Source organism: Pseudophryne corroboree, chromosome 2 (genome assembly GCF_028390025.1).
Source record: "Pseudophryne corroboree isolate aPseCor3 chromosome 2, aPseCor3.hap2, whole genome shotgun sequence".
Classification (NCBI taxonomy): domain Eukaryota; kingdom Metazoa; phylum Chordata; class Amphibia; order Anura; family Myobatrachidae; genus Pseudophryne; species Pseudophryne corroboree.
This window is the reverse complement of record NC_086445.1, coordinates 805,404,168-805,431,898: the sequence shown is the minus strand read 5'-3', so window position 1 is coordinate 805,431,898 and position 27,731 is coordinate 805,404,168. Positions and strand designations below refer to the sequence as shown.

The following is a 27,731-nucleotide window of genomic DNA, read 5'->3' as shown; positions in this document are numbered from 1 at the left end:
CCTTCCAAAAAACCCTCCCCAAACAGCACATGACGCAAAGAAAAAAAGAGGCGCAATGAGGTAGCTGACTGTGTGAGTAAGATAAGCGACCCTAGTGGCCGACACAAACACCGGGCCCATCTAGGAGTGGCACTGCAGTGTCACGCAGGATGTCCCTTCCAAAAAACCCTCCCCAAACAGCACATGACACAAAGAAAAAAAGAGGCGCAATGAGGTAGCTGACTGTGTGAGTAAGATAAGCGACCCTAGTGGCCGACACAAACACCGGGCCCATCTAGGAGTGGCACTGCAGTGTCACGCAGGATGGCCCTTCCAAAAAACCCTCCCCAAACAGCACATGACGCAAAGAAAAAAAGAGGCGCAATGAGGTAGCTGACTGTGTGAGTAAGATAAGCGACCCTAGTGGCCGACACAAACACCGGGCCCATCTAGGAGTGGCACTGCAGTGTCACGCAGGATGTCCCTTCCAAAAAACCCTCCCCAAACAGCACATGACGCAAAGAAAAAAAGAGGCGCAATGAGGTAGCTGACTGTGTGAGTAAGATAAGCGACCCTAGTGGCCGACACAAACACCGGGCCCATCTAGGAGTGGCACTGCAGTGTCACGCAGGATGGCCCTTCCAAAAAACCCTCCCCAAACAGCACATGACGCAAAGAAAAAAAGAGGCGCAATGAGGTAGCTGACTGTGTGAGTAAGATAAGCGACCCTAGTGGCCGACACAAACACCGGGCCCATCTAGGAGTGGCACTGCAGTGTCACGCAGGATGGCCCTTCCAAAAAAACCTCCCCAAACAGCACATGACGCAAAGAAAAAAAGAGGCGCAATGAGGTAGCTGACTGTGTGAGTAAGATAAGCGACCCTAGTGGCCGACACAAACACCGGGCCCATCTAGGAGTGGCACTGCAGTGTCACGCAGGATGGCCCTTCCAAAAAACCCTCCCCAAACAGCACATGACGCAAAGAAAAATAAAAGAAAAAAGAGGTGCAAGATGGAATTGTCCTTGGGCCCTCCCACCCACCCTTATGTTGTATAAACAAAACAGGACATGCACACTTTAACCAACCCATCATTTCAGTGACAGGGTCTGCCACACGACTGTGACTGATATGACGGGTTGGTTTGGACCCCCCCCAAAAAAGAAGCAATTAATCTCTCCTTGCACAAACTGGCTCTACAGAGGCAAGATGTCCACCTCATCATCATCCTCCGATATATCACCGTGTACATCCCCCTCCTCACAGATTATCAATTCGTCCCCACTGGAATCCACCATCTCAGCTCCCTGTGTACTTTGTGGAGGCAATTGCTGCTGGTCAATGTCTCCGCGGAGGAATTGATTATAATTCATTTTAATGAACATCATCTTCTCCACATTTTCTGGATGTAACCTCGTACGCCGATTGCTGACAAGGTGAGCGGCGGCACTAAACACTCTTTCGGAGTACACACTTGTGGGAGGGCAACTTAGGTAGAATAAAGCCAGTTTGTGCAAGGGCCTCCAAATTGCCTCTTTTTCCTGCCAGTATAAGTACGGACTGTGTGACGTGCCTACTTGGATGCGGTCACTCATATAATCCTCCACCATTCTTTCAATGTTGAGAGAATCATATGCAGTGACAGTAGACGACATGTCCGTAATCGTTGTCAGGTCCTTCAGTCCGGACCAGATGTCAGCATCAGCAGTCGCTCCAGACTGCCCTGCATCACCGCCAGCGGGTGGGCTCGGAATTCTGAGCCTTTTCCTCGCACCCCCAGTTGCGGGAGAATGTGAAGGAGGAGATGTTGACAGGTCGCGTTCCGCTTGACTTGACAATTTTCTCACCAGCAGGTCTTTCAACCCCAGCAGACTTGTGTCTGCCGGAAAGAGAGATCCAAGGTAGGCTTTAAATCTAGGATCGAGCATGGTGGCCAAAATGTAGTGCTCTGATTTCAACAGATTGACCACCCGTGAATCCTTGTTAAGCGAATTAAGGGCTCCATCCACAAGTCCCACATGCCTAGCGGAATCGCTCCGTGTTAGCTCCTCCTTCAATGTCTCCAGCTTCTTCTGCAAAAGCCTGATGAGGGGAATGACCTGACTCAGGCTGGCAGTGTCTGAACTGACTTCACGTGTGGCAAGTTCAAAGGGCATCAGAACCTTGCACAACGTTGAAATCATTCTCCACTGCGGTTGAGACAGGTGCATTCCACCTCCTATATCGTGCTCAATTGTATAGGCTTGAATGGCCTTTTGCTGCTCCTCCAACCTCTGAAGCATATAGAGGGTTGAATTCCACCTTGTTACCACTTCTTGCTTCAGATGATGGCAGGGCAGGTTCAGTAGTTTTTGGTGGTGCTCCAGTCTTCTGTACGTGGTGCCTGTACGCCGAAAGTGTCCCGCAATTCTTCTGGCCACCGACAGCATCTCTTGCACGCCCCTTTCGTTTTTTTAAAAATTCTGCACCACCAAATTCAAGGTATGTGCAAAACATGGGACGTGCTGGAATTTGCCCATATTTAATGCACACACAATATTGCTGGCGTTGTCCGATGCCACAAATCCACAGGAGAGTCCAATTGGGGTAAGCCATTCCGCGATGATCTTCCTCAGTTGCCGTAAGAGGTTTTCAGCTGTGTGCGTATTCTGGAAACCGGTGATACAAAGCGTAGCCTGCCTAGGAAAGAGTTGGCGTTTGCGAGATGCTGTTACTGGTGCCGCCGCTGCTGTTCTTGCGGCGGGAGTCCATACATCTACCCAGTGGGCTGTCACAGTCATATAGTCCTGACCCTGCCCTGCTCCACTTGTCCACATGTCCGTGGTTAAGTGGACATTGGGTACAGCTGCATTTTTTAGGACACTGGTGACTCTTTTTCTGAGGTCTGTGTACATTTTCGGTATCGCCTGCCTAGAGAAATGGAACCTAGATGGTATTTGGTACCGGGGACACAGTACCTCCAACAAGTCTCTAGTTGGCACTGCAGTAATGATGGATACCGGAACCACGTTTCTCACCACCCAGGATGCCAAGGCCTCAGTTATCCGCTTTGCTGTAGGATGACTGCTGTGATATTTCATCTTCCTCGCAAAGGACTGTTGGACAGTCAATTGCTTGGTGGAAGTAGTAAAAGTGGTCTTACGACTTCCCCTCTGGGATGACCATCGACTCCCAGCAGCAACAACAGCAGCGCCAGCAGCAGTAGGCGTTACACGCAAGGATGCATCGGAGGAATCCCAGGCAGGAGAGGACTCGTCAGAATTGCCAGTGACATGGCCTGCAGGACTATTGGCATTCCTGGGGAAGGAGGAAATTGACACTGAGGGAGTTGGTGGGGTGGTTTGCGTGAGCTTGGTTACAAGAGGAAGGGATTTACTGGTCAGTGGACTGCTTCCGCTGTCACCCAAAGTTTTTGAACTTGTCACTGACTTATTATGAATGCGCTGCAGGTGACGTATAAGGGAGGATGTTCCGAGGTGGTTAACGTCCTTACCCCTACTTATTACAGCTTGACAAAGGGAACACACGGCTTGACACCTGTTGTCCGCATTTCTGTTGAAATAGTTCCACACCGAAGAGCTGATTTTTTTGGTATTTTCACCAGGCATGTCAACGGCCATATTCCTCCCACGGACAACAGGTGTCTCTATCCGGGTGCCTGACTTAAACAAACCACCTCACCATCAGAATCCTCCTGGTCAATTTCCTCCCCAGCGCCAGCAACACCCATATCCTCCTCAACCTGGTGTACTTCAACACTGACATCTTCAATCTGACTATCAGGAACTGGACTGCGGGTGCTCCTTCCAGCACTTGCAGGGGGCGTGCAAATGGTGGAAGGCGCATGCTCTTCACGTCCAGTGTTGGGAAGGTCAGGCATCGCAACCGACACAATTGGACTCTCCTTGTGGATTTGGGATTTCGAAGAACGCACAGTTCTTTGCGGTGCTACTGCTTTTGCCAGCTTGAGTCTTTTCATTTTTCTAGCGAGAGGCTGAGTGCCTCCATCCTCATGTGAAGCTGAACCACTAGCCATGAACATAGGCCAGGGCCTCAGCCGTTCCTTGCCACTCCGTGTGGTAAATGGCATATTGGCAAGTTTACGCTTCTCCTCTGACAATTTTATTTTAGGTTTTGGAGTCCTTTTTTTACTGATATTTGGTGTTTTGGATTTGACATGCTCTGTACTATGACATTGGGCATCGGCCTTGGCAGACGACGTTGCTGGCATTTCATCGTCTCGGCCATGACTAGTGGCAGCAGCTTCAGCACGAGGTGGAAGTGGATCTTGATCTTTCCCTAATTTTGGAACCTCAACATTTTTGTTCTCCATATTTTAATAGGCACAACTAAAAGGCACCTCAGGTAAACAATGGAGATGGATGGATACTAGTATACAATTATGAATGGACTGCCGAGTGCCGACACAGAGGTAGCTACAGCCGTGGACTATTGTACTGTACTGTGTCTGCTGCTAATATAGACTGGATGATAATGAGATGTAGTATGTATGTATAAAGAAGAAAGAAAAAAAAACCACGGGTAGGTGGTATACAATTATGGACGGACTGCCGAGTGCCGACACAGAGGTAGCTACAGCCGTGGACTACCGTACTGTGTCTGCTACTAATATAGACTGGTTGATAATGAGATGTAGTATGTATGTATAAAGAAGAAAGAAAAAAAAACCACGGGTAGGTGGTATACAATTATGGATGGACTGCCGAGTGCCGACACAGAGGTAGCTACAGCCGTGGACTACCGTACTGTACTGTGTCTGCTGCTAATATAGACTGGATGATAATGAGATGTAGTATGTATAAAGAAGAAAGAAAAAAAACCCACGGGTAGGTGGTATACAATTATGGATGGACTGCCGAGTGCCGACACAGAGGTAGCTACAGCCGTGAACTACCGTACTGTGTCTGCTGCTAATATAGACTGGTTGATAAAGAGATGTAGTATGTATGTATAAAGAAGAAAGAAAAAAAAACCACGGGTAGGTGGTATACAATTATGGACGGACTGCCGAGTGCCGACACAGAGGTAGCTACAGCCGTGGACTACCGTACTGTACTGTGTCTGCTGCTAATATAGACTGGATGATAATGAGATGTAGTATGTATGTATAAAGAAGAAAGAAAAAAAAACCACGGGTAGGTGGTATACAATTATGGATGGACTGCCGAGTGCCGACACAGAGGTAGCTACAGCCGTGGACTACCGTACTGTACTGTGTCTGCTGCTAATATAGACTGGATGATAATGAGATGTAGTATGTATGTATAAAGAAGAAAGAAAAAAAAACCACGGGTAGGTGGTATACAATTATGGATGGACTGCCGAGTGCCGACACAGAGGTAGCTACAGCCGTGGACTACCGTACTGTCTGCTGCTAATATAGACTGGTTGATAAAGAGATGTAGTATGTATGTATGTATAAAGAAGAAAGAAAAAAAAACCACGGGTAGGTGGTATACAATTATGGACGGACTGCCGAGTGCCGACACAGAGGTAGCTACAGCCGTGGACTACCATACTGTGTCTGCTGCTAATATAGACTGGTTGATAAAGAGATGTAGTATGTATGTATAAAGAAGAAAGAAAAAAAAACCACGGGTAGGTGGTATACAATTATGGATGGACTGCCGAGTGCCGACACAGAGGTAGCTACAGCCGTGGACTACCGTACTGTACTGTGTCTGCTGCTAATATAGACTGGATGATAATGAGATGTAGTATGTATAAAGAAGAAAGAAAAAAAAACCACGGGTAGGTGGTATACAATTATGGATGGACTGCCGAGTGCCGACACAGAGGTAGCTACAGCCGTGGACTACCGTACTGTACTGTGTCTGCTGCTAATATAGACTGGATGATAATGAGATGTAGTATGTATAAAGAAGAAAGAAAAAAAAACCACGGGTAGGTGGTATACAATTATGGATGGACTGCCGAGTGCCGACACAGAGGTAGCTACAGCCGTGGACTACCGTACTGTACTGTGTCTGCTGCTAATATAGACTGGATGATAATGAGATGTAGTATGTATAAAGAAGAAAGAAAAAAAAACCACGTGTAGGTGGTATACAATTATGGACGGACTGCCGAGTGCCGACACAGAGGTAGCTACAGCCGTGGACTACCGTACTGTACTGTGTCTGCTGCTAATATAGACTGGATGATAATGAGATGTAGTATGTATGTATAAAGAAGAAAGAAAAAAAAACCACGGGTAGGTGGTATACAATTATGGACGGACTGCCGAGTGCCGACACAGAGGTAGCTACAGCCGTGGACTACCGTACTGTACTGTGTCTGCTGCTAATATAGACTGGATGATAATGAGATGTAGTATGTATAAAGAAGAAAGAAAAAAAAACCACGGGTAGGTGGTATACAATTATGGATGGACTGCCGAGTGCCGACACAGAGGTAGCTACAGCCGTGGACTACCGTACTGTACTGTGTCTGCTGCTAATATAGACTGGATGATAATGAGATGTAGTATGTATAAAGAAGAAAGAAAAAAACCACGGGTAGGTGGTATACAATTATGGATGGACTGCCGAGTGCCGACACAGAGGTAGCTACAGCCGTGGACTACCGTACTGTACTGTGTCTGCTGCTAATATAGACTGGTTTATAATGAGATGTAGTATGTATGTATAAAGAAGAAAGAAAAAAAAACCACGGGTAGGTGGTATACAATTATGGACGGACTGCCGAGTGCCGACACAGAGGTAGCTACAGCCGTGGACTACCGTACTGTACTGTGTCTGCTGCTAATATAGACTGGTTGATAATGAGATGTAGTATGTATGTATAAAGAAGAAAGAAAAAAAAACCACGGGTAGGTGGTATACAATTATGGACGGACTGCCGAGTGCCGACACAGAGGTAGCTACAGCCGTGGACTACCGTACTGTACTGTGTCTGCTGCTAATATAGACTGGATTATAATGAGATGTAGTATGTATAAAGAAGAAAGAAAAAAAAACCACGGGTAGGTGGTATACAATTATGGATGGACTGCCGAGTGCCGACACAGAGGTAGCTACAGCCGTGAACTACCGTACTGTGTCTGCTGCGACTGGATGATAAATAATGATATAAAAAATATATATATATCACTACTGCAGCCGGACAGGTATATATTATATAATGACGGACCTGCTGGACACTGTCTGTCAGCAGAATGAGTTTTTTATAGAATAAAAAAAAAAACCACCACACAAGTCACACGACGAGTGTTTAACTTTTTCAGGCAATCACAATATAGTATACTATACTGGTGGTCAGTGTGGTCAGGTCACTGGTCAGTCACACTGGCAGTGGCACTCCTGCAGCAAAAGTGTGCACTGTTTAATTTTAATAATATGTACTCCTGGCTCCTGCTATAACCTATAACTGCTCCCCAGTCTCCCCCACAATTAAGCTGTGTGAGCACAGTCAGATATTATACATAGATGATGCAGCACACTGGGCTGAGCACACAGATATGGTATGTGACTGAGTCACTGTGTATCGTTTTTTTCAGGCAGAGAACGGATTATATTAAATAAAACTGCACTGGTGGTCACTGGTCAGTGGTCAGTCACTAGTAAACTCTGCACTCTCTAGTACTCCTAAGCTCCAGTAAATCAAGTGTCTCTGTCTCAATCTCACTCTCTCTCTTCTAATCTAAATGGAGAGGACGCCAGCCACGTCCTCTCCCTATCAATCTCAATGCACGTGTGAAAATGGCGGCGACGCGCGGCTCCTTATATAGAATCCGAGTCTCGCGATAGAATCCGAGCCTCGCGAGAATCCGACAGCGTCATGATGACGTTCGGGCGCGCTCGGGTTAACCGAGCAAGGCGGGAAGATCCGAGTCGCTCGGATCCGTGTAAAAAAAGCTGAAGTTCGGGCGGGTTCGGATTCCGAGGAACCGAACCCGCTCATCTCTATTAGGGCCGGCTCTGACCTTAACCCTTTCTTTTCCCCATCCATTTCCCTTCCCATCTCTGTCTCTCTCCCTCTTCTCCATCTCTCTCTGTCCTCCTCTGCCCTATCTCTCTGTCTCTTTCCCCTTCCACTCTGTCTCTCTCCCTCTCTGTTTCTCCCCATTTTGCTCTTACTCTTTTCTCTCTCTGTCAACTTTTTATATGCCACTTATTTTTACGATATCACTCTCTCCAAAATGACTCTCTTTCTCTTTCTCTATCTCTCTCTCTCACACACACACACACACACACACACACACACACACACACACACACACACTCTCTCCATCTCTCTAACACCCTCCCCACCCTCACATCTCTTCCCCTCTTTTCTCTATAGCCCCCGTTTTATACCTATACCATGTATTTTGATCTTGGATCTGTATTAAATTTGTGTTTTGGAATCGGTTTTGGTTTTTCCAAAACCACCCTCACGTGTTTTTGTTTTGGATCTGTCTTTTTTTTAAAAAACTGCTAAACTCACATAATTTAGGCAATTTTTTTGTTCCTACAGAAATATTAACCTCAAAAACATTAATTTCCTGTAATTTCCAGTCAATTTTGACAACCTCGCAGCTCACAATATTGGCCCTCATTCCGAGTTGTTCGCTCGTTCTTTTCCTTCGCATCGGTGCGATTTTCCGCTAACTGCGCATGCGCAATATTCGCACTGCGGCTGTGCCAAGTAAATTTGCTAAGAAGTTTGGTATTTTACTCACGGCATTACGAGGTTTTTTCTTCGTTCTGGTGATCGTAGTGTGATTGACAGGAAGTGGGTGTTTCTGGGCGGAAACTGGCCGTTTTATGGGAGTGTGTGAAAAAACGCTGCCGTTTCTGGGAAAAACGTGGGAGCGGCTGGAGAAACGGGGGAGTGTCTGGGCGAACGCTGGGTGTGTTTGTGACGTCAAACCAGGAATGACAAGCACTGAACTGATCGCACTGGAAGAGTAAGTCTCGAGCTACTCAGAAACTGCAAAGAAATATCTTTTCGCAATATTGTGAATACTTCGTTCGCAATTCTGCTAAGCTAAGATTCACTCCCAGAGGGCGGCGGCTTAGCGTGTGCACTGCTGCGAAAAGCGGCTAGCGAGCGAACAACTCGGAATGAGGGTCATTGTTCATCAACACAGGCCAAAGGCTGGCTGGCTAAACTAAGCAACAGAGCAGCAGTACAAACATAAGGCAGTTATGTCTGTTTTAAAATGTTTTGCAAATTAGCAATGCATTAGCAATAACAAATCAAACCAACTAGCAATTACTTTCAATAGGAAACAATATAACACAGAATTTACTAAGAATTGTGGCCAAAATGTATTAAGCCTTAACAAGAGATAAAGTGGAGATGGATAAGGAGTGATAAATGACCAGCCAACTGGCTCCTAAATGTCATTTTTCAAACACTTGGGCAGATGTATTAACCTGGAGACGACATAAGGAAGTGATAAAGCAGTGATATGTGCAAGGTGATAAACGCACCAGCCAATCAGCTCCTAACTGTTCATTTACACATTGGAGCTGATTGGCTGGTGCATTTATCACCTTGCACTCATCACTGGTTTATCACTTCCTTATACTTTCTCCGGGTTAATACATCTGCCCCACAGTCTGTTACACGGCAGTTAGGAGCCGATTGGCTGGTACTTTAAATCCGTTGACTTTATCTCCATTCAAGGCTTATTAAATAGACCCTATGAGGTACATTTACTAAACAGTGATAAGAGCGGAGAAGTGAGCCAGTGGAGATATTTCCCCATCAACCATGAGCAACTTCTCCACTGGCTCACTTCTTCGCTCTTATCACTGCTTAGTAAATGTACCCCTTTCTCTTGTTAAGGTTTAATACATTTGGACCTGTGTGTGGAATATTATTGGCTAAAGTAGTAGTAGTTAATAAAGAGCAAAGAAAAAAAAACCTAAACCATGTGTAAAATAGCAACAGCAGATGTGGATGCCCCTACACAACTGCACATGCCCCCAGCACATGCCTATTCTCAGTGTCTAATCTGTACTTCCCTACTGGGGGCCCTGAGCCACTGATGACTGCCACTCTGTGTCAATCAACCATTTTGTTGAACAGTACCCCAAATCTCCCCAACCATAAAAACAGCATTCCGTACTTGCGGGTCGGATACAGTGCGTGCCAGATACAGTGCCAGTCGGATACAGTGTGGGTTGAATACAGTGTGTGTCGGATACAATGTAGGTTTGAGACCATGTAGGTCGGATACCATGCAGTTTAAAGACAGTGCAGGTTGTATACAGTGTGAGTTGGATGCAGTGCTGGTTTAATACCATGCAGGTCGGATACAGTGCAGGTTACAGTGTAGGTCGGATACAGTGTGAGTTGGATACAGTACAGGTTGGATACTATGTGGGTTGGATACAGAGCAGGCTACAGTGCAGGTCGGATACAGTGTGGGTCGGATACAGTGTAGGTTGGATACAGTGCGGATTTAATATAGTACAGGAGATCAGATACAGTGCAGACTACAGTGCAGGTTGGATACACCAATTGTGCACTTCCTGTGACAGCAGGCGGGAGAGAGGGACCCTATGGTTAATGCCCTCGGTGGTGTCTGTGAGGAGGAGGATGTCTCAAACAAAAGTATCTTTCCGCACCAGTCCAAGATTCAGACAAAATTGTATTGTACCAGAATTATGACGATGTACAGGGACAATCCTATTAATGTTACCTGGTGGTGCACCCAGAGTCAGAGGGGAACTTAGGAAAAAATTGGCTTGCAGAAGACTCTTGTGTGGGTGCACTCTTATGTAAGTTTGTTTATATGAAACTATTAAAACATAACTTTTATTAACTAATTATTTTAAGAAAAAATCCACACTCTCGTATTCCACCACCGTTGGTCAGTAAGGATAAAATAGTATCTGTGTACATACATACAGGTCAACTCATCTATATCTCTTAAAAATAAGATATCGCCAAAGGTGTGACTGCATAAATCTGAATAGTGAAATCTATGCAGAATAAAGGGTAAACCAATCGACTGATTATTTGGTTGAAAAAATTGGAAATGTTCTGGTTAGTCTAAAGCAATAGACTTGTAGGGGGATGTAGACACTGGCTCTACACCCAAATCCTCTCCAACCAGCACAAGCTAGACTTGTTTTAATGAGACCTCAATGGGTCATTGGACCGGACTGGTATTAGGAATATAGATCCTAATCGAATATGTATGAATAAGGAATTGACCTCTGTGGGACCTTGTAAATATCAATAATGGGATTGATCAGCTTTTCCTAGAATATTTGGGAAGAGTAGTACATGAAAACAATTTTTTAAATTTGAAACAGGGAAAAGACAAAAGGATGATTGAAGAAGAAATGTGGTGATCCTGCTGTTGGTGTAAAGTCGAGATGAGTCATAAATTACAGCACCGTGTATTCTCTGGGGGTCCCCCTCACAGATACTGACCCAGCCCACCACCGTTTTGCTTCAAAGATCGGACGAGATCGGGCTCTGTCGGTGGGGTATGGTAGCAATTTTTGGACACAAATGTTGCCGACTTACCAATGAGAGTGCACCTAAGGAAGGGTTACAAAGAGAAAGGAAAAGTTGCGGATCTGCTGTCTACGTTAGAAACAGGGTTGCCCCGTGAATCATAGATGAGAGTCCGCGGATGTAAGAAGGTAGAAAACAGAGAAATAGCAAAAGAGTGAGAGGGGACTAGGCCAAGTGTCGGCCTGTGAAATTATGCCGGCACTAAGTCTGAATTAAAGATTGAATGCCTAGATCAGAGAGTTTGCAATATTGAATATGCTCACAGTTGCCCTCAATTACAAGCAAATCAGACACTGGCACACAGGCCAATTATATGTCGAATAGTCCCAACTACTCACGCATGCATGTGCATTGAATTAATTCATATTACAGGGCTGTCCAGGTTCTAATGGCCAGCTCCCAAAAAAGGTATATCTAGGGCAAATCGGTGTACCTAGGTACTTTCAAATATGGTTATTCCTTTTTTATAATGCCCCGTGATGTTAATTAGTTCTCATTGCCTCCTGCTGAATGATATCAGCATGCTGTATCCAATAAACGAGGGATAATAACCGTTGCCCAAATCCCTGGGTCACCATATAAATGTAGTCAATTTGTTTTCGGTGTAGGGTTAATAAGTCTGTTTATAGGCAACCTACTGGGGACATGATATGTCCCTGAGTCCCTTGATTTATAATGCTATGAGCTAAGAAAATGATAGAGTACATGTACCAATACCAATGTGATTGGTGTGTCAAATTAGATAAATTGATGAAGAAATTCCGGTCCCTGCCCAGGTCCCTGGGTCAGTCTGGGGTTAATAGGATCTGGAAAATACTCCTGGCATCCTTGGTCCACGCTGGAAAACCCGTTTCACCCATCCCGCATTGGAAGTGAACAAGCCCGCATTATAAATCAAGGGACTCAGGGACATATCATGTCCCCAGTAGGTTGCCTATAAACAGACTTATTAACCCTACACCGAAAACAAATTGACTACATTTATATGGTGACCCAGGGATTTGGGCAACGGTTATTATCCCTCGTTTATTGGATACAGCATGCCGATATCATTCAGCAGGAGGCAATGAGAACTAATTAACATCACGGGGCATTATCAAATAAGAATAACCATATTTGAAAGTACCTAGGCACACCGATTTGCCCTGGACATACCTTTTTTGGGAGCTAGCCATTAGAACCTGGACAGCCCTGTAATATGAATTAATTCAATGCACATGCATGCGTGAGTAGCTGGGACTATTCGGCATATAATGGGCCTGTGTGCCAGTCTCTGGTTTGCTTGTAATTGAGGGCAACTGTGAGCATATTCAATATTGATAACTCTCTGATATAGGCATTTAAGCTTTAATTCAGACTTAGTGCCGGCATAATTTCACAGGCCGACACTTGGCCTACTCCCCTCTCACTCTTTTGCTATTTCTCTATTTTATACCTACTTACATCCGCGGACTCTCATCTATGATTCACGGGGCAACCCTGTGTCTAACGTAGACAGCAGATCCGCAACTTTTCCTTTCTCTTTGTAACCCTTCCTTAGGTGCACTCTCATTGGTAAGTCGGCAACATTTGTGTCCAAAAATTGCTACCATACCCCACCGACAGAGCCCGATCTCGTCCGATCTTTGAAGCAAAACGGTGGTGGGCTGGGTCAGTATCTGTGAGGGGGATCCCCAGAGAATACACGGTGCTGTAATGTATGACTCATCTCGACTTTACACCAACAGCAGGATCACCACATTTCTTCTTCAATCATCCTTTTGTCTTTTCCCTGTTTCAAATTTAAAAAATTGTTTTCATGTACTACTCTTCCCAAATATTCTGGGAAAAGCTGATCAATTCCATTAATGATATTTACAAGGTCCCACAGAGGTCAACTCCTTATTCATACATTACATACTCAATTAGGATCTATACTCCTAATACCAGTCCGGTCCAATGACCCATTGAGGTCTCATTAAAACAAGCCTAGCTTGTGCTGGTTGGAGAGGATTTGGGTATAGAGCCAGTGTCTGCATCCCCCTACAAGTCTATTGCTTTAGACTAACCAGAACATTTCCAATTTTTTCAACCAAATAATCAGTCGATTGGTTTACCCTTTATTCTGCATAGATTTCACTATTCAGATTTATGCAGTCACACCTTTGGCGATATCTTATTTTTAAGAGATATAGATAAGTTGACCTGTATGTATGTACACAGATACCATTTTATCCTTACTGACCAACGGTGGTGGAATATGAGAGTGTGGATTTTTTCTTAAAATAATTAGTTAATAAAAGTTATGTTTTAATAGTTTCATATAAACAAACTTACATAAGAGTGCACCCACACAAGAGTCTTCTGCAAGCCAATTTTTTCAGGAGGAGGATGTCGACAGTGTTCTCTGTGTGGGTGTACCGTCAGTGTCAGCAGTGTGGGAGTGCCAGCTGTGTCAGTAGTGCGGGGGTGCTGGTGGTGTCCTCTGTGCAGGGGTGCCGGTGTTGTCAACAGTACGGGGTATCTAGGGAAATGGGGCCCTAAACTGCACACCCACAGCTGCCATTAATGAAGGTGCTACCAGCACTACCTGTAGTGCTTCACACAGAGAGAGAACGGGTGGCGGTGCACTATACAAACATTACTGATCAATAATAATAATAATACAATTTATAATATACGGCTTTTTGCATAACAATAATAACCAGTGGAGTTTTAGTTCATGTATTGATCAATACATTTTAGCCTGCAGGCCCCGACATGGGACCCCACTATACTGTAGGTCCCTAAAAATCTTGGTGTTCGAGTCTAGGGTGCCCATTGAACTGTATTAATAAGCGCTAACTGACTGAGAGTCATGACAGATGGCTCTATCAGTGGTCAGCCTATTGAATTCAAAGGGACTGGCACCCAAGGAAAAAACACAAGATCCGACAGTGTTTGCCTAGATTGGGGATCCGAAGCAGGCAGGGAGATCCATGCCAAAGCTCAGATTGCCTCAGATTCCAGAAGTTCGAGTGGGCTTGGTTCCCTGAGAACTAAACCCACACATCTCTAGCTAGTATATACATTTTTCTCATAGCAGTGGGAACACACGGTACACTTGTGCAACACCGTCTGACACTCAGGAGGTCATTTAGGTGCAGTTGGTCTTCCTACTACTGTTGTAATGATTTGCCGTATGAAATTGCTATTATATACTAATATGGGCAGCCGCTTACATCGTTGCACATCGGGTCACCATGCAGAACCTGAATACCTCTGTAGATGTGCAGGTTGAGCTGCTCTTCCGGGACGTACAGATCTCGCCAGTAGCAAGTGTGATCGCAGCTGCTAATGTGTGCACGGCCAGAAAACGCCATACAAACGGCAATGACAAGCCTGTGTTTGGCCGACCAACCCCCATTACCACCTCTAAATGCTGACTTCCTGTCACTCACTGTGCAACTAAAATATCACTGTGACCGCACTTGCGAATTACTCACTGTGCATGTGCACTGCGAAACCATTGATCGATATGCGTACAATAGTTGCTTTGGGTCTGCACCTGAATGACCCTTTTACTGCGCAAGTTATGGACACACAGCTTCGTAGGGTCATATAGTAGACCATTTGTAGTCCCAGTCCCCTAACATGAATTCCATCAACTTTATCACTAGTTAGTCTCTATAGTTCAGGAAAACAAAGTCAGTCTCTATAGTTCAGGAAAACAACTAGAGTAATTTAAGGGTTCAGTTTGATTTAGCGACGGACACAATACCGACGGTAATAATCCCGACAGCCATTGACCGACAGACAAAGTACCGACATGGTCAAAATATCAACATTCATTATGCTTACATGTTCAAAATGCTGACATAGGGGGACGTTTACTAAGCAGTGATAAGAGCAGAGAAGTGAGCCAGTGGAAAAGTTGCCCATGGCAACCAATCAGCACTGAAGTAACATCTATAATTTGCATACTATAAAATAATAAACAGCTGCTGATTGGTTGATGGGGCCACTTCACCACTGGTTCACTTCTCCACTCTTATCACTGCTTAGTAAATGTCCCCCATAGTCAGAATACCGACATGTGAAATGCTTCAGGCACGGACCCTCGCTGCTCTCGGCACACTATTATATTCCCCCCTCCAGATCCACTGGGATGGTAAAGTATGAACAGGCCTGTTTTGGAGCAAAAATTACTTAAAACAGCATGTCAGCATTTTGACATGTCGGCATTTCAAATGTCGGTATTCAGACTATGTCAGCATTTTGAACATGTCTGCATAATGAATGTTGGTATTTTGACCATGTCGGTATTTCACTGTCGGTCAATGGCTGTCGGGATTATAACCGCCAGTATTGTATCCGTCAGTATTGTGTCCGTCGGTAAATTAACTGCTACCCTAATTTACTAGCAAAAGTCAAAAGTGCAAATCTACTGCACCCATTATGCTATTACTGTCATTTTCATTGTGTAACTTCACTTGATCATTCACAAATAATGGCTGATTGCGCACAATCTTTTTTTGGGGGGATAATGTATGTATGTTTGTACTAGAGATGAGCGGGTTCGGTTCCTCGAGATCCGAACCCCCCGAACTTCACCCATTTTACACGGTTCCGAGGCAGCCTCGGATCTTCCCGCCTTGCTCGATTAACACGAACGCGCCCGAACGTCATCATCCCGCTGTCGTATTCTCGCGAGATTCGTATTGCATATAAGGAGCCACGCATCTCCGCCATTTTCATTCGTGCATTGGAGATGATAGCGAGAGGACGTGGCTGCATTCTCTCAGTTTCTGTTCATCGCGCACCGCACAGCAAAGGTCCTCTCCACGAAGGGAACTAGACGCATAGCGTCTAGTTTCCCTTCGTGGAGAGGACCTTTTGCTGTGCGGTGCGCGATGACGTCATCGCCCACCGCTCAGCATTCAAGCGGCGCTAGCAATGTACAGGGGGCGTAACTGACCACGCCCCTTATTAGTCCACGCCCCTTTTCCTGCCCGGGTTGCAGAGCGCCCTTGAACCGGCCCTGTCTATATGCTTCAGAGGATGAAGGAGCAGCAAAAGGCCATTCAAGCCTATACATCTGCCTACGATATAGGCAAAGGAGGGGGAATGCACCTGACTCAAGCGCAGTGGAGAATGATTTCAACGTTGTTCAAGGTTCTGCAACCCTTTGAACTTGCCACACGTGAAGTCAGTTCAGACACTGCCAACCTGAGTCAGATCATTCCCCTCATCAGGCTTTTGCAGAAGAAGCTGGAGAGATTGAAGGAGGAGCTAAAACAGAGCGATTCCGCTAGGCATGTGGGACTTGTGGATGGAGCCCTTAATTCGCTTAACCAGGATTCACGGGTGGTCAATCTGTTGAAATCAGAGCACTACATTTTGGCCACCATGCTCGATCCTAGGTTTAAAGCCTACATTGTATCTCGCTTTCTGGTAGACACAAGTCTGCAGAGGTGCAAAGACCTGCTGGTGAGAAAATTGTCAAGTCAAGCAGAACGTGACCTGTCAACAGCTCCTCCTTCACATTCTCCCGCAACTGGGACTGCGAGGAAAAGACTAAGAATTCCGAGCCCACCCGCTGGCGGTGATGCAGGGCAGTCTGGAGCGAGTGCTGACATCTGGTCCGGACTGAAGGACCTGCCAACGATTACTGACATGTCGTCTACCGTCACTGCATATGATTCTGTCACCATTGAAAGAATGGTGGACGATTATATGAGTGACCGCATCCAAGTAGGCACGTCAGACAGTCCGTACGTATACTGGCAGGAAAAAGAGGCAATTTGGAGGCCCTTGCACAAACTGGCTTTATTTTACCTAAGTTGCCCCCCCCCCTCCAGTGTGTACTCCGAAAGAGTGTTTAGTGCAGCCGCTCACCTTGTCAGCAATCAGCGTACGAGGTTACTTCCAGAAAATGTGGAGAAGATGATGTTCATCAAAATGAATTATAATCAATTCCTCCGTGGAAACATTCACCAGCAATTGCCTCCAGAAAGTACACAGGGTCCTGAGATGGTGGATTCCAGTGGGGCCGAATTAATAATCTGTGAGTAGGGGGATGTACACAGTGAAAGGGGTGAGGAATCGGACGATGAGGAGGAGGTGGACATCTTGCCTCTGTAGAGCCAGATTGATTGCATCTTTTTTGGTGGGGGTCCAAACCAACCAGTCATTTCAGTCACAGTCGTGTGGCAGACCTTGTCACTGAAATGATGGGTTTGTTAAAGTGTGCATGTCTTGTTTATACAACATAAGGGTGGGTGGGAGTTTCCAAGGACAATTCCATCTTGCACCTCTTTTTTCTTTAATTTATGTTTGCATCATGTGATGTTTGGGGCCAATTTTTTTTAAGTGCCATCCTGTCTGACACTGCAGTGCCACTCCTAGATGGGCCAGGTGTTTGTGCCGGCCACTTGGGTCGTTTAGCTTAGTCATTCAGCGACCTCGGTGCAAATTTTAGGACTAAAAATAATATTGTGAGGTGTGAGGTGTTCAGAATAGACTGGAAATAAGTGGAAATTATGGTTATTGAGGTTAATAATACTATGGGATCAAAATGACCCCCAAATTCTATGATTTAAGCTGTTTTTGAGGGGTTTTTGAAAAAAAACCCGAATCCGACAAAAAAAATTCAGGGAGGTTCTGCCAAAACACGTACGAATCCAAAACACGGCCGTGGAACCAAATCCAAAACCAAAACACAAAACCCGAAAAATGTCCAGTGCACATCACTAGTTTGTACCTTGTGTGTATCTAACCCTTATGGCTATTTATTATTATATTTAAAGCAAATAGTCAGATAAATGCTGTTGTGTTTTGGATTTTTTGCAACCAAAATGCCAAGATTGAAGCATTGCAAATTCTTTCTGAATAGTCACAAAGCCCTAAGTCCATACTGTATATAATTACATAGCTTTCTACTTATTACTCCCAGGGCCGGTTCTACATCTTGCGGCGCCCAGTGCGAAAGTTTCCACTGGCGCCCCCACGGCAAAACAGTTAGTTCGTGAAAAATAGGGGCGTGGCTTCATAGGGGAGGGTCGTGGCCACAGTTATGCCCCCAGTAGCTGCGCACCCAGATTTGCCCCAAGTAGTTGTGCCCCCCCAGTTGATTTGCCCCCTGTAGCTGTGCCCCCTGTACTTGTGCCCCCTGTAGATTTGTCCCCTAGTAGCTGTGCCCCCAGTTAATTTGCCCACAGTAGCTGGTCCCCCTGTGGCAGTGCCCCTGTAGTTGTGCCCCCTGTAGCAGTGCCCCTTGTAGCTGTGCCCCCAGTTGATTTGCCCCCAGTAGCTGTTCCCTCTGTAGCAGTGCCCCCAGTATGTGCCCCCTGTAGATCTGACCCCAGTAGCTGTGCCCCTTGTAGCAGTGCCCCCTGTAGTAGTGCCCCCAGTAGCTGTGCCCCTTGTAGCTGTGCCCCCAGTTGATTTGCCCCCAGTAGGTATTCCCCCTGTAGATCTGCCCCCAGTAGCTGTGCCCCCTGTAGTAGTGCCCCCAGTATGTGCCCCCTGTAGTAGCGACGCTTTCAAACCTTAAAAGAAGAAAAAATACTTACCAGCCTCACTCCTGCTTCCGGACCGCTGCTGCTGCTGTCTCTGGGCGTTAGCTCCTCTCTATGGGAGAGACTTTATGACGTCTCTCCCATAGCAGCGCCGCACTGACACTAGGGGTCAATTTTGACCTCTAGCGTCAGTCAGCGACGCCGGCTGCAGCGGGCGCACACGCCGCTCGCTGCAGCCGGGGGCCGGGGAGCGGGGATGGAGGATAAGTAGTGGCTCTTGCCAGGGTGGCGCCCTCAGGGTAGCGGCGCCCCGGGGCAAAAAGCCTGCTTGCCCGTGGCAAGAGCCGCTACTGACTACTCCATACCTTAAGACAACAGAAAATATTACTTTTCCTTAAGATTGCAATCAAAAATGCATTTGATTAAAAGCAGAGTGTTTGATGCTGTTTTTATTTCTGTCTGTACTCTTGTCGATCTCTTGCCCTCTTCAACTGTGAGAATGGCACTTACTATACTTATAGGGATCAATGATCCCATTATAAAGTTTAACTTCAGCTGCATTCAGTTACTGTTAAATGTCAGTAGAATGGAAAACAGATCAAGTCGAGGGACTGTACAATTTGACAATACCATATATAATGGTATCCGTTCGGATGGTCGACCATGTTATGGTCAACAATCATTAGGTCGACCACTAATGGTCGATATGGACACAAGGTTGACACATGACAGGTCGACATATGAAAAGGTCGACATGGCTTTTTAAAAAAAGAAATTAGATTTTTACATTTTTCATACTTTACCATCCACGTGGACTACGATTGGGAACAGTAACCTGTGCAGAGCACAGCGGTAGCGGAGCGAGGCACCTTGCCCGCAGCATGGCGAGCAAAGTGAGCCATGCAAGGGGACTCGGTACACTAATTGTGGTTCCTGGTCATGTTATGGAAAAAATTACACCAAAAACAGTTCAACAATCCATGTCGACCTTTTCATGCATCAAACTGTCATGTGTCGACCTTTTCATGTGTCGACCATGTATCCATTTTCGACCATGTCAATGGCGACCAATAGTGGTCGACCTAATGACTGTCGACCATTCATACCGGAACCCTATATAATATATGTCACACAGTACTGCATGAATCTTTAAACATTACATTAAAGATAAAATTTATTTCATTTTGAATTATTAAAAAATTATTCTTATTACGTGCAGTACAGCAGCACAATGACCTTTATTAATCCATAAAAGTGAAGTTGATGTGAGTACTGATTTCAGTTCTTTAAGTTTCTGATTGTTAATCCTGAAAGCCAACACCTGAAATGAACATAGGAAGCATAACCATAGTAATGTTTTTTATCTGCATCCTGCATGGATTTCCTCCTTCCTTTCAATGCCTGCAACACTTCTTCCCATTTACACGTGAAATTTGATTGTTAAAGAATTTGCTCACATAATTGCACTAAACTGAGATATTGAAAATGGGATCTTCCTTATGTCTGTTCAGTTTGAATAATTGTCATCTTTACATGATTCTTCTAATATTTCTGATGAAGAAAGAAAACGTTGGAGCAACAAATTCTTCAGATTCTAATCTAAAAAGTTCCTATGATTTTGGAAAAAACTTTCTCGGACTTGACAAGTGCAACGTCTGCATAGGGACCTCAGCATGCAAGAAGTTTCTCAAAGAAGAAATCAGGTCAGCAGCCCATTGTAACAAATATATGTGTATTATAGGTAACGTGTATAGATATGTAGAGATGGATAGATAACACATACACACAGTCACGCCTGAGGGTTCCAGTTTTGTGCTCTAAGCTCATTTCATTGTAGATATGTGATATTTTACGTGTTTTGTATTATAAATTATTTATTTACTATGAACAAATACAATATAGTACTGCACACATAATGTACAGCAAAACCAGATACAGGGAAATAATCACATGTAGACAAGGTGTCAGAATGGGGGAGTTGAAGGCTCTGGGACCATACCTTATATAAAATGAGATGGGGCCAATTGAGGTAGAAATATTATCAGGACCAAGGAGATGGATACATGAGATTTCCTTTTATGAGCGTTTAATATGTATTAGGTGACATCAGTCTAGTCCTAAATCAATAGAGTAGAAGCCCAAGAACATATGAGTAATATCTGATTATATACGTGCATGGTGAAACATCTCAGAATATAACTGTCATGAAAAACAATGCATTTATCCAAAGTAGCAGTAGGGAACGTTTTATAGTAACTGCTCTTTTATTGTACTACAGTATCTTCTTGTCTGTTTACCATACTTCTTACCATACACCGAAAATGTATGTAACTCCAATTCCTTTGTCATAGTCTGGAATGTGTCTTTTTTAGAGTTGGAACTTTTTGTTGTGGGTCTCTTTGCCAGTAAGTAGTCATGATGTCACATTTACAATGCTGGAATTCATAATGTCGATGTTAGAATGTCATTATGCCCATAGGCAGGGTTGGACTGGCCCACAGGGGTACAGGGGAAACCACCGGTGGGCCTTACTGCCTGGGGCCCACCCCCTCCTCTAGGGATCAGGTTCCAGACTGTGCTGATACTAATCTAGTACATTATCTTGCATGCACTACAGTATTTACTGTATATATTTATCTAGGGGACCAACACTTGCAAAATGGTTAGGCAAACCAATGTGGCGGCTGGGCACACCCCCTCTAGAGACTGGCCACACCCCTAAACATGGGCCCCTACCACTGTATTCCCTTGGTGGGCCCTACATGCCCCAGTCCAACACTGCCCATAGGGTTGAAATGTCAACATCTGCACAATGTCGACATACACAAAATGTTGATATATGGCATGTAGACATAGTGGAAATATTAGGGTTAGCATTAGGGTTAGACTCAACTGAAAAATGAGTTGTCAACTTTGTGACTATGTCAACATTTGATCAGCATCAACATGATGAATGTCGACATGCCACTTGTTGACATGATGAACATGTTGACAAGTTATCTGTTGACATTTGCACCATATTGATATTCTCATGTCAACATTATAAATATTGACATGGTTCACTGTAGACCTGATATACCGAACCCCTCTTTTCTTGTGTCAAAACAGCTGTCACCTTGACCCCTCCATTCAGCCCAAGATCTGCTCATTTCTACCATACTCATTACTGGTTACAGGACCTTTCCCTACCTATTTGTAGTAAGCACTTCTTTAGGAAGAGTGTCAATTTTCCATACCATCTTCCTAATGTTGTTCAACTTCTCAACACCATTACCAACCCCGTACACAGTTAACACAAAACTTACAATTATTCTCCACCTATATGCAAACAGCCCTCTGACCTCAAACCAGCATTGCTGTGTTGCTGGATCACACAAACCCGCTAAACTTTTCCGGGAGCTCCCATAAAGGGGGGGCACCAGTCCCTTACTTTGGCAGGGGTGCTCAGACCCCTAGATTGACACACTCCTGGTAATGGTACTTCCAGGAAGCAGTTTGGTTTATGTTCCATCAGTGATGAAATCTCATTGTATGATAAGTTAGATACTGGCAAATTCACAAAAATTTTGGCATCTCTTAAGATGTTAGAAAGACAAATTTTCATCCACTATGGCAATTGCATGAATTGTGCTCATGTGAAATAGGCCACCAGCAATCACATTCACAGACTTAGAAGATTAGGTGAATATTACGCTTGTTTAACTGATCCTCACATCAGTACAGAGGGGATGCAGTCAATATACCGGCTATCAGGATCCCAGCGTTCAGGAGACCGATGCTGGAATCCTGACAGCCGGCATTTTACCGACATACGGAATCCCGACACCCGACTGGTATTCCCACTCAGTTGGTGGGTCCAAGCCACCAACCGAGTGGGAATAGAACCTGTGGTGAGCGAAGACTCGCTGCCTCACTGCTGGGATTCAAGCAGACGGGATGCCGCTGTTAGTATAGTGACAGTCGGTATCCCGTCTGCCGGGATATCATATGTATCCCATACAGAGGGCAAAATCCGAAGTTGGGTCTTTTTACATTGTACCAATAATATTCACCTGAAGTCTATGGCTCTGATTGCTATCTGGTTAATTTATTATTTATTACCAGTTATTTATATAGCGCACACAATCTGTATTCTGCAGCGCTTTACAGAGAATATCTGGCCATTCACACCAGTCCCTGCCCCAGTGGAGCTTACAATCTACAGTATATTTCTTACCACATGTACACGCACACACATTCACACTAGGGTAAATTTTTTTGTTGAGAGCCAATTAAGCTACCAGTATATTTTTGGATTGTGGGAGGAAGCCGGATTGCCCGGAGGAAACCCACGCAAGTATGGGGAGAATATACAAACTCCACACACTTAGAACAATGGTGGGAATTGAACCCATGACCTCAGTGCTGTGAGGCAGTAATGCTAACCATTACACCATCCATACTGCCGTAATTTCACATGAGCACAATTCAAGCAAGTGGGGGACATATTTGTCTTTCTGACATCTTGTGTTGATATTTTTGTTAATTTGCCAGTGTCTGACTTATCATACAATGAGGGGTGTTCATTGCACCAGCTTATGTGATTGTCAGGAGGCATTACACTCGTGGGTGTTCTACCCCTGGTCAAAATACACACTTCCAATGATAAGAACTTGCATGTGCTTCTGATTGATAGCGATATTTTTATAGTATGGTTGCTGTGATTTATTCACATTATTTAAATTACATTTGCAATTGGTCCATGGCAGGAAAGCAGATTCCCGTTTTTTTAAAAAGAGTAGAAGACATCAGATACTGTCCAGACTGTCTAGAGACATCATTAAAATTCCATATTTTGCACAAATTGGGGTATATTTACTAAAATTCGTATTTTCCCGTTTGAGGTCAAAGTTCAATCACGAATGACATCGAAAGTGTAAAGTTGCAACTTTTTGAATTTAGTACGACTAATTTACTAAGCTGCCGTATTCTGCATTTTCGGATTTACCGATGTCGATGTCATTCGTTTTTTTTGGCAGTGTTTTACGTAAGTGACTTGTAAAACACTGCCGACTTTAATACAATGAATCTCGGCCGGATCTGAGAGATCCGTGCTGGGCTTCATTGTGCACCTTTGTAAAAAATAAAATCAGTGTTAAATTTTAAAAAAAAATTGCGTGGGGTCCCCCCTCCTAAGCCAAACCAGCCTCGGGCTCTTTGAGCCGGTCCTGGTTGCAAAAATATGGGGGGAAAAATGTCAGGGGTTCCCCCATATTTAAACAACCAGCACCGGGCTCTGCGCCTGGTCCTGGTTCCAAAAATACGGGGGACAAAAAGCGTAGGGGTCCCCCGTATTTTTGAAACTAGCACCGGGCTCCACTAGCCAGATACATAATGCCACAGCCGGGGGGCACTTTTATCTAGGTCCCGGCGGCCCTGGCATTACATAACCAACTAGTCACCCCTGGCCGGGGTACCCTGGAGGAGTGGGGACCCCTTCAATCAAGGGGTCCCCCCCTCCAGCCACCCAAGGACCAGGGGTGAATCCCGAGGCTGTCCCCCCCATCCAAGGGCTGCGGATGGGAGGCTGATAGCCGTTTTGTCAAAAAATGAATATTGTTTTTAGTAGCAGTACTACAAGTCCCAGCAAGCCTCCCCCGCAAGCTGGTACTTGGAGAACCACAAATCATAAAAACAGCTAAAATCACAGAATTTGGGGGTGTTTGTATTCCTACAGTATTAATAACCTCAATAACATCAATTTCCACTCATTTCCAGTCAATGTTGACCACCTCACAGCTCACAATATTGTTTTCATCTAGTTTATGCCAAAAGGTTGAACCGAGGTTGCTGGATGACTAAGCTAAGCGACAGCAGTGGGCGGCACAAACATGTGGCACTTAAGCCTCCAACATAGCACGTTTAGGAAACAGAATGGCACTGCAGTGGCAGATAGGGTGGCAGGAACTATACAAAAATCAGTCATCTACACAAGAAGACAGTCAGGAATGCTCCAAACACCACATAATGGCCCTCATTCCGAGTTGTTCGCTCGTTCTTTTTCATCGCATCGCAGCGATTTTCCACAAACTGCGCAATTATTGTTTATTTATTTACAGTTTCTTATATAGCGCAGCATATTCCGCTGCGCTTTGCGCATGCGCAATGTTCGCACTGCGGCTGCGCCAAGTAAATTTGCTAAGAAGTTTGGTATTTTACTCACGACATTACGAGGTTTTTTCTTCGTTCTGGTGATCGTTGTGTGATTGACAGGAAGCGGGTGTTTCTGGGCGGAAACTGGACGTTTTATGGGAGTGTGTGAAAAAACGCTGCCGGTTCTGGAAAAAACGCGGGAGTGGCTGAAGAAACGGGGGAGTGTCTGGGCGAACGCTGGGTGTGTTTGTGACGTCAAACCAGGAACGAAACTGACTGAACTGATCGCAGTGGCAGAGTAAGTGTCGAGCTACTCAGTACTGCTTAGAAATTTCTATTCGCAATTTTGAGAATCTTTCGTTCGCAATTTTGCTAAGCTAAGATTCACTCCCAGTAGGCGGCGGCTTAGCGTGTGCAATGCTGCTAAAAGCAGCTTGCGAGCGAACAACTCTGAATGAGGGCCAATGTAAAGAAAAGAGGTGCAAATGGAATTGTCCTTGGGCCCTCCCATCCACTAGGAATAGTTATTAAACACTTCAGTTTAATTTCACCAACAGTGTCGCACAATACGTGTATGAGTAGGAAATAAAATAGATTACTGTGGTACCACCTTCACCCACAGCATCACATGCTGTGGGTAAAGTCAGAGATAATAATCTAACGCTACGGTTAATTTCACGAACAGTGATGCACAATACAGTACGTGTTTGAGTAGAAAACAAAATATACAGTGCATCCGGAAAGTATTCATAGCGCTTAACTTTTTCTACATTTTGTTATGTTACACTGGCAGGCATGTCCAAACTGCGGCCCTCCAGCTGTTGTGAAACTACACATCCCAGCATGCCCTGACACAGCTTTAGCATTCTCTGACAGCAAAACTGTGTCAGGGCATGCTGGGATATGTAGTTTCACAACATCTGGAGGGCCGCAGTTTGGACATGCCTGTGTTACAGCCTTATTCCAAATTGGAATAAATTCATTTTTTCCCTCAAAATTCTACACACAATACCCCATAATGACAACGTGAAAAAAAGCGCTTTTTTTTAAGATTTTTTGCAAATTTATTACAAATAAAAAACTAAGAAATCAAATGTACATAAGTATTCACAGCCTTTGCTCAATATTTTGTTGGTGCACCTCTGGCAGCAATTACAGCGTCAAGTCTTTTGAATATGATGCCACAAGCTTGGCACACCTATCTTTGGGCAGTTTTGCCCATTCCTCTTTGCAGCACCTCTCAAACTCCATCAGGTTGGACATTGGCACAGCCATTTTTAGATCTTTCCAGAGATGTTCAATCGGATTCAAGTCTGGGCTCTGGCTGGGCCACTCAAGGACATTCACAGAGTTGTCCCAAAGCCACTCCTTTGATATAATGGCTGTGTGCTTAGGGTCGTTGTCCTGCTAAAAGATGAACCGTCGCCCCAGTCTGAGGTCAAGAGTGCTCTGGAGCAGGTTTTCATCCAGGATGTCTCTGTACATTGCTGGATTCATCTTTCCCTCTATCCTGACTAGTCTTCCAGTTCCTGCCACTGAAAACATCCCCACAGCATGATGCTGCCACCACCATGCTTCACTGTAGGGATGGTATCGGCATGGTGATGAGCGGTGCCTGGATTCCTCCAAACATGACGTCTGGCATTCATGCCAAAGAGTTCAATCTTTGTCTCATCAGACCAGAGAATTTTGTTTCTCGTGGTCTGAGAGTCCTTCAGGTGCATTTTGGCAAACTCCAGGTGGGCTGCCATGTGCTTTTTTACTAAGCAGTGGCTTCCGTCTGGCCCCTCTACCATACAGGCCTGATTGGTGGTTTGCTGCAGACATAGTTGTCCTTCTGGAAGGTTCTCCTCTCTCCACAGAAGAATGCTGTAGCTCTGACAGAGTGACCATCGTGTTCCTGGTCACTTTTCTGATTAGGGCTCCTCTCCCCTGATCGCTCAGTTTAGATGGCCAGCCAGCTCAAGGAAGGGTCCTGGTGGTTCCGAACTTCTTCCATTTACTGATGAATGAGGCCACTGTGCTCATCAGGATCTTCAAAGCAGCAGATATTTTTCTGTACCCTTCCCCAGATTTGTGCCTCGAGACAATCCTGTCTCGGAGGTCTACAGGCAATTCCTTGAAGTTCATGCTTGGTTTGTGCTCAGACATGCACTGTCAAGTGTGGGACCTTATATAGACAGGTGTGTGCCTTTCCAAATCATTGTCCGATCAACTGAATTTACCACAGGAGTACTCCAATTAAGCTGTAGGTACATCTCAAGGATGGTCAGTGGAAACAGGATGCACCTGAGCTCAATTTTGAGCTTCATGGCAAAGGATATGAATACTTATGTACATGTGATTTCTTAGTTTTTATTTTTTATAAATTTGCAAAAATCTCAAAAAACTTTTTTTCATGTAGTCATTATGGGGTATCGTGTGTAGAAGTTTGAGGACAAAAATGTGTTTATTCCATTTTGGAATAAGGCTGTAACATAACAAAATGTGGAAAAAGTGAAGTGCTTTGAATACTTCTGGAGGCAGTGTATTACTGTGGTACCACCTTCACCAACAGTGTCACACAATACATGTATGAGTACAAAATACGGTAATAATATACTGCGGTCTGACCAGCAGTGTTACAGTACTTATGAAA

The 27,731-nt window shown here is 44.8% G+C and overlaps 1 protein-coding gene across 2 annotated transcripts in view; it reads left to right on the top strand.

Moving 5' to 3' along the window:
- Positions 1–20,377: 20,377 nt before the first annotated feature.
- DIPK2B (divergent protein kinase domain 2B) overlaps positions 20,378–27,731 on the top strand; it is a 119,476-nt gene continuing 112,122 nt past the window's right edge. Inside the window, exon 1 of one of the 2 annotated variants that reach the window (XM_063957347.1) lies at positions 20,378–20,664. In XM_063957347.1, the coding sequence (XP_063813417.1) occupies positions 20,447–20,664 (218 nt within the window). In that variant the 5' untranslated portion in view covers positions 20,378–20,446. The remainder of the gene's footprint in view (positions 20,665–27,731) is intronic. The other variant, XM_063957346.1, reaches the window with a different exon arrangement.